The sequence below is a fragment of the Bremia lactucae genome, linkage group LG10 (genome assembly GCF_004359215.1).
Source record: "Bremia lactucae strain SF5 linkage group LG10, whole genome shotgun sequence".
Classification (NCBI taxonomy): domain Eukaryota; phylum Oomycota; class Peronosporomycetes; order Peronosporales; family Peronosporaceae; genus Bremia; species Bremia lactucae.
Window position 1 is genome coordinate 6,567,962 of NC_090619.1, and position 7,162 is coordinate 6,575,123.

The window sequence follows — 7,162 nt, forward strand, 5'->3', positions numbered from 1 at the left end:
CGAGATGTAGTTGCGTAAGTTGCAGGTCCACTATTCATATCAGCAAGTGTTCAGTCGCAGCAGCCAAGAACCGCATGTTTCCCGTGTGACACATTATGCATGAGGTTAGCGTTGGCTGTCGTTTTCTCCACATACTCGCAAACTCATTCTTCAGCAAGCCGATCAGACGTAAATTTTCTTGGAAGATGTCGTATTCATAGTTTTCAATCGGGTCCAACGCTTTGGCTGTCTATCATCAAGGCGCAACTCGAGTAACCTGTGAAGCACTCGGTGACGTCTTTGAAATGGAATTTTATTGGTCTTGACGCGCCTTCAAATTGTGCTTGTGCTAATAATGTAAGGGCTTTGCTTTCTGGACGTGCCACGCACTTCGAATGAACCTGAAAAGACTAGTATAAGAAAAGCGTACGCTTTCGGGTTGCACATACTTGAGCGTCCTAAAAGGTTTCAGCATCGGGCACATATTGTCATGTCCATCGTGTCATATTCTCTCCAGCACCTTGTCTTAAGGACAACAAACTGACTTACACTTTGCCACTCACCATTTTGACAATATCACGCACCGGAAGGCTCCTTTCGCGCATCTGTCTCCTCATATTTTTTATCTTGATGCTCATCTTTCCTTCTCGTTCGGCCGCATTATCCGATGCCGAGTGGTCACTTGTACTTTTAACAGGGCGCCCAACGAGGGCGATGCTTAAGTATCTTCCACGTGGAGGGTCTTATATCACGGGGGGGCTTGCACCCAGAAATTTGGACTATTTTACCAAAAAAGACATTTTTCTCAAAGCGTGCTTCGATAAGGGTCCTCGGTCAGTTATAAAGTTTCTGTCTTTCATGGGCAATACAAGATCGCGAATGATGGCAGTAAACGAGCGCTTATTACCCGAGTGAAAAAATGTTTTTTAAGCTGTTTGTACATATAAGCAACATGAATGCTTTTTGAAATTTAAAGCGCAAGAGTGTTCAAGAAAACTTTGCTGGACAAGACGTGGATACACACGACAAACGAGAATCCTTACAAAAGATTAAAAGCTTGGTTCTAAGGAAGTGATCCGTCTGCTGAACAGCTTTTTTGCCGTCATCTGGCCCGTCTCTAATGCAATTTTCTGTTTGAAGTAGATCAGGAGTTTTATGAAATGTCCTATTGAATTACCTAGGTTCACATCTTCATCCATTCAGTTGTTACAGTCTCATGGCCTTTCGTATTTCAAAATCTTACGTGAAGCAGTCTATGAAGTAAGAATTTGACTACAGGCACTCGTTAATTGTACAAGTGGCAGCTTCACATATTGTATCATCAGGACGTTCATGTTTTAACCAAGGTATTGATTCCTGGAGGTTATTAAGCCACAAGACAACAGAAGAACTGCTTTCCTCATTTTGGAACCGTTCTGCTTAAAAACTAATGACATTCACCTTTTCGCTTGGTATGTATGATTTTTTCGGCTGCGGTTTGCTAGAATTTATGGGCTTCAACTTGTAGTCATAACTTTGTGTGGGTCTTTACATTGGGTCCTCTGTACACCTTAGCAATTGTTGGAGTTCTCAGTTTTTAATATCCAAAGAGATTTCCTGGCGCTTTTAAACGAGGGCACTTTATCGCTCTTAGAAGCATCGTATCTTGTCTGCTCCAGCTCGTATGCTTCTTCAGTGTTAGAAGCTAACGCTTTCTGTAGAGCTTTCGAGACATTTCTGCTGTATAAATATCCGTGGGGCCTCTGAATGATCTCGTGCAAAAGAAAGCTTCACAAATTCCGGGTCTGCCTTCTAAGTAGCACATTCAAGATTGCTTTAATGGTGGGATCAGGCACTCAAGGAGTTCCCGAGCACATTAATCGATGACTTCGGCAATGTACTCGAGAAATATTCTTGTCACCGATTGCAAGCACTACACCGCAGACAAGTGGGTGCAGATCAATCCCAACAAAAGATTCGTGCTTTTATTATTATCCCAGCTCGCTGTTACAGGACGAAGTGACATCCTGCTCGAAAATTTGAACACAGCTGTGGCAAAATTTAAACATATTCTAACATTGACTTCGGATTCAAAATGCAGCCATGTCCTGGTATTGCATTTGTGTTTTCGACTTTATCGTTAAGCATCAAGGTGGGCTCCTTGCTACGAACCTAAGGACAAGTCTTTCAACTTGGTTTAGGAGCCTTTATTTCTGAAGTGTCTTGGTCATTTGTGTATAGCTTCAGGTTGGATGTGCTTGCAGCATATTTTCGTAGTTTTCTCGTAGCGGGTAGATGAAGTGTTTAGCCGTTTTTTTGAGAAATGTGAAGACGTAACTTCTAAAGCGTGGGAGTTACTCTCTATTTTACTTGCACGCTTTGACGCCTTGCCAGCGCAACCAGCCCCATTATTTCCGGGCATCACCCCGCACCTAGTAATCGTCATTATAATTGCGCCACTGCTACAGGCGCTCCCCGCAAGAAGCAAATTCAGGATTTAGAATATTAGCCTTTGCAAATTAGTTACTTCACTCAATCAAAGTAGTATAAAGGATGTCGACGCATAAAGCATCGGGCTGGATTAATTGCGCTACATGAAATCGTGAAACGGACGGCCTAAATAAGATACTCTGAAAGTGCTCAAACTATAACGGTGGACAAAGTCTGCTATGTTAATTAACTGTGGCATTTCGGCGCCAGGTAAAAGAGCCGGGTCGGGTCGTCATGATGTCGCTCGGGTATCAGATTATTCTAAGCACTTTAGAGGCCAATTACAAACGCATTGATTTTCTACTTTGTGACCTTTGCCGTTGAAGCAGAACTTTAACAAGTCTATTTTGAATAAACTACAACCAGTACCCTTAAAGCTGCTTTAGTCAATACAAAGTAGGAGCTTTCGGATAGAATAACGTCGAATTAAGCATCTTCGAGGCAGAAAATACTTGCCACCAATGGCGCCGTTTGGCGTGGTGCATTTCGGCGCAACTTTTGGTTCTTCCACTTTGATCCACGCACGTTAGGCGTTACTCGAGCTCCTAGCGATCCGAATGTCCTATTAAAAAAGCATTTAAGCACTCACGCCCATTTGCAGACGCCCTTCGATCGCAGAAGGGGATGAGCATGAAGTCGCTAGGCACAACGGCAGAGTGGGCACGCGAACGCCGTTCGCCTTCGCTGCCCACAACTCAATTTGAGTTGGTTGTCCCGAAGCTTGACCAATTTTCTGAAAAGAGGTTACCCATTTGCACGTGGCCACTGAAAGTAGGGCATTCGCAAATGGTTGCAGCGCAGGGCAACGAGGATCTTACGAGGCTCCGGCCGCTTCAAGAGCCGCCATTTGTGAGGCCTCGATCGATTTTGCAACGAGTATTAGCGACACCATCCAACTCAGGGCCGAGCACTCCGCTTCACAGCCCCCGTCGTCGATCATCGGTAGCGACGTCCTGTATAGGATGCAGTCAGCGAGTATCTGACAAATTTGACAAACGAGATTTCTTGGCTCCTCATCACTGCACCGTCCCCGACTTCAGTGCTTACGAAAGCAGTAGCAACTGTAGCAGTCGATGCAATAGCCCCCTCCCGCCGAGCCACTTTCGAGATGGGCCAATCCCATCCGACGATGAAGACGAGGGTGACAAGGAAGTCCTCGTCTCCGTGCTACGACGACAAGTAGCGCTGCTTCTTAAAAGTCTAGAGGAGGAAAAGAAGCGTCGCGCTTCCGAACAGCAACTTATGCAAACTGTACGTAGGTATGCCACATTGTTCTAATTCGAACTTCTCACTCATCGCCTGGTGCAGAAAATCATTGAGCTTCAAACATTGATTCGTCGAAATAGTGACGACGTGACCTCCGACGATGTCGATAACATCCGAAACGCTTCGCCGTCCAGGCTCCAGGGTGTCATCCTGACCCAAGAGACCGAGTGGCTTAAGAATCTTCAAAATCAGTCCTGGTCAGCGTCACTAGAGGAAAAAGAAGAACAAAAGGTGCCATCAAGTTGTTCATCAAAGCAAGATAATTGGGTTGGTGACAAAACGGTCAAGCTCCAACTCGCGAGACTCCGAGCGCAGATGCACGCTATTGTCATTGACACTCAACGAGAGACCCAGTGAGTTCACATTAGCGTATTAACGTCTGTCAGTCACTCATCAATTGTCGACTTTTATCATTGTGTAGAACACTTCGAGCCCAACTGGAAGGCGCGAAGCGGAGCAACAGTAAGAAGGAAAACCAGCTGACGCTCGAGACGACGATCAAGATATGTTCCCTCGAGCAAAAGCACGCAGTTGCCACGTCTCGACTTGCGCAAGAAGCAGCAAATAGAGCTGCTCAAATTGAAAAGCTGCAGGTCGAAAAGCACGAGCTCGTAGCACGCATGCAGGCACAACGGGAGCATTTAAGGCAATTAGAACATGCTTTGGATGAAAAGCATGTTTTAAGTGCCTCTCACTGAACACGACTGTAGCTATAACTCGTGCATCTTACGTTCACCAACAATTTGCGTGCAGCCAGCGCATTTTGTGTAGAAGCAAGAGTATAGTCCATAGTCGGGTGAGAGCTGGAAGAAAATAGATTGTATGAAAGCTGGTAGACAGCAAAGTGACACAATACACTACAGCATCAGTCTGCTACGTGTAGACGATCGAAAGTCTACTCGAAGTCAGCTGCTCTGCTTGCTGTTTATTTCTGGCCGATTCTGTGACGCACATGCACACAATTCTTGCAATATGAAGCTCTAGAAACAGTGACTGAGGAATCACAATATATTACGAAGAAGCATTAAACTTGACCCGAATATCTTCCTCACTTACCAAACCAGCACTGAGCGAATTGATGTTTCCCGTAAAAACGCGTCGTTCCCATGTAGCTATGTCAAAGTACAAGAACTGTAATGTCGTCGAAGCGTTTAATTGTCCGGCATTTGAGCTGGGGGCACTTCCTATGGATCCGATACTGCCACTGCCTGAACCGGCTTTGGGCGATCCGTTGGTCGATCCTCCTGTGGATGCGCTTCCATTGCCATTCAAAAGCGCAGCATCGGAAGAAGACGCGCGTTTGAACCAAGTCTTTAAATTCGCGTGGTACCGCCAATCGCGACTGTAGAGCTCTTGAGCAGCGTAGGCCTGCAAGACGTCTTTGGGCATAGAGTAAAAGATGAAAAACAAGGTCTCAAGGTGAAACTTCGACAAATGTGTCGTCTTGAGCACGGGGGGTTGGTTGTAATAGCAAGTAGGCAATGAAAATTGGGGCTCTTTCGTAAGCTGTTCTTCCGACCAAGGAGAAGCGAATGTCGGATATAATGGTCTAGAGTAACGGAAAAGACAAATATATGATTCATAATACAAAAACATGATAGAGAAACAACCTACTCTGCCTTATTGAGATTCAATCCAAGTGACGTGAGATCGCAGCCCATTGCCAAGTTTTTCATCAAATCACTATTTCCTGGTCGTATAATGGTGTGTAGCAAGCCCAGTAAGCCGTACTGATTGTTCGGATCCAATTCACTGTTTGTGGTGCTGTTCTTTTCCACGTTTTGATCATCTGGCCGAGGCGCTCGAAAGTGATTAAATGCTTGGGTACCTAGATTTATGCTTCCACTAATTCCTGCACCTGCTGCGGCATGTGTCGCACCGCCCGCACGACTTCCAATCAACGTGCTTCCTTTCTGCTGATCCAATCTTGATAACAGCATGCCGTCCGCTGCTGATGAAGTAAAGCTCGAGTGCCTCTTACTCTCCACCAAAGAACCAATAGTACTCTTTCCGCTAGAGACTGGTCCAAACGTGGACAGTGCCGGAAAATCCTCTTTCTGAATAACAAACTCCGAGTGTCGCGCCCGTATTGGATCAGCGACCACTGAGCCTGCAAAGCTTGCTTCCAATGACATGGACCCCATCCTGTTTTACCACAGCCGTGCTTTGTGTAATTTAAATAGGCACTTTTAACCTTCAAATCTCTCTTACCTAGATCCGAGTACTGGAAATTCGGAAATGTCTGGCGCCTTCTTTTCGGTCGATAATTGAAAACTTAGTCCTATTTTAAATAAAACATTAATTTGATTAAACGACCTAATATGAAGCAATGTTACCGGAATAAATACGTTGCAAGTCTTGTGTCGGTGGAATCGCACTTCCACTCGCTTGTATGCGACCAATGCCCGATCCGCCTAGAAACTGCAGAAGAAAAGCAGGAATTAAATCCAAAATTTCTAAATAATTATTTACACGATTACTGCTTACCGAATTGGACCCACTCGAGATTAAGCCGCTGGTGTAGCCCGAATATAAACCGTGTGCTTGTGCAGTCGCGGCATCTGACGTGTCCAAGTCCATGGCTCCCATATTTAATTCGCCGCTCAATGAGTGGAACGACGATAAATTAATAGGAGGACCGCCACTGCTGCTCAGACCACTGCTGCTGCTCATCGGACCCTTGGAGCTCGAGAACTCGTCGCGGTGGTAGTAGTACTGACTGGCATCAAATTCCTCCTAATATTTAATGGTTAAAAATGGCGAAATTAAGGCGTCGCTGCTAAGTCATAGCGTATACCTTGTCTTCGGCGGTCTGTATATTATCCTTGAAGTACGCAAACTTGTCCTTGAACGGATCAATCATGGTCAGCGCGTAGGGAGAGGCTGGGGCACGGCTATACTTGTATAGTTTTTCCCCCTTACGTTCGAGGTGTACAGCGAGATTGCGTAAAAGTACGACTAGCACAATGTGGAATTTAGTAATTACAGTAGAACCCCTCTAAAGTAATACGCTCTAAAGTAATAACACGTCCTAAGTAATAAAATTTCGTGGTCCCGAGTTGGGACTTAAGGTTAAAGTAATATTTTGCCAAAGTAATAAAGTAATATTTTTTAAAGTCCCACTATTAGTAGACACATACCCCAAAAGTAATATATTAAGTTGTATCTAAAAAAAAAAATTTCAAATAACTATACTTCTTTTGCCGCTTTTGAGAGAAATCGATGGAGAGTGACTTGCTTCTTTCCAGTAATCTGTATCCTTTCAAAATCGTCCAAAACTTCATTCAGTTTCCTGTGAGTCGTGGAAGTATCACACTTCCTCTGCATGAAGCACAGTTTACACAACCTTATTGCATCAAGGACGTCCTTGGCTTTCACGGGGGCTGGCACTTCGCTATCATCCGCATCGGGAATCCCTCCTTCCACTTCTACAGGCAAAGGCAATCCA

The 7,162-nt window shown here is 44.9% G+C and overlaps 2 protein-coding genes across 2 annotated transcripts; both read right to left on the reverse strand.

Moving 5' to 3' along the window:
* Window positions 1-4,212: 4,212 nt before the first annotated feature.
* On the reverse strand, window positions 4,213-5,858 carry CCR75_005008 (uncharacterized protein; the record flags this gene model as incomplete). Its single annotated transcript, XM_067963093.1, has 4 exons — window positions 4,213-4,374; window positions 4,445-4,517; window positions 4,730-5,263; window positions 5,329-5,858. 4 exons carry the CDS (start codon window positions 5,856-5,858, stop codon window positions 4,213-4,215), a joined length of 1,299 nt encoding a protein of 432 aa, XP_067819046.1.
* A 63-nt stretch (window positions 5,859-5,921) lies between these two features.
* CCR75_005009 (uncharacterized protein) lies at window positions 5,922-6,577 on the reverse strand (the record flags this gene model as incomplete). The annotated part of the gene is made up of 4 exons (XM_067963094.1): window positions 5,922-5,995; window positions 6,063-6,135; window positions 6,202-6,450; window positions 6,512-6,577. 4 exons carry the CDS (start codon window positions 6,575-6,577, stop codon window positions 5,922-5,924), a joined length of 462 nt encoding a protein of 153 aa, XP_067819047.1.
* Between the last annotated feature and the right edge of the window lie 585 nt (window positions 6,578-7,162).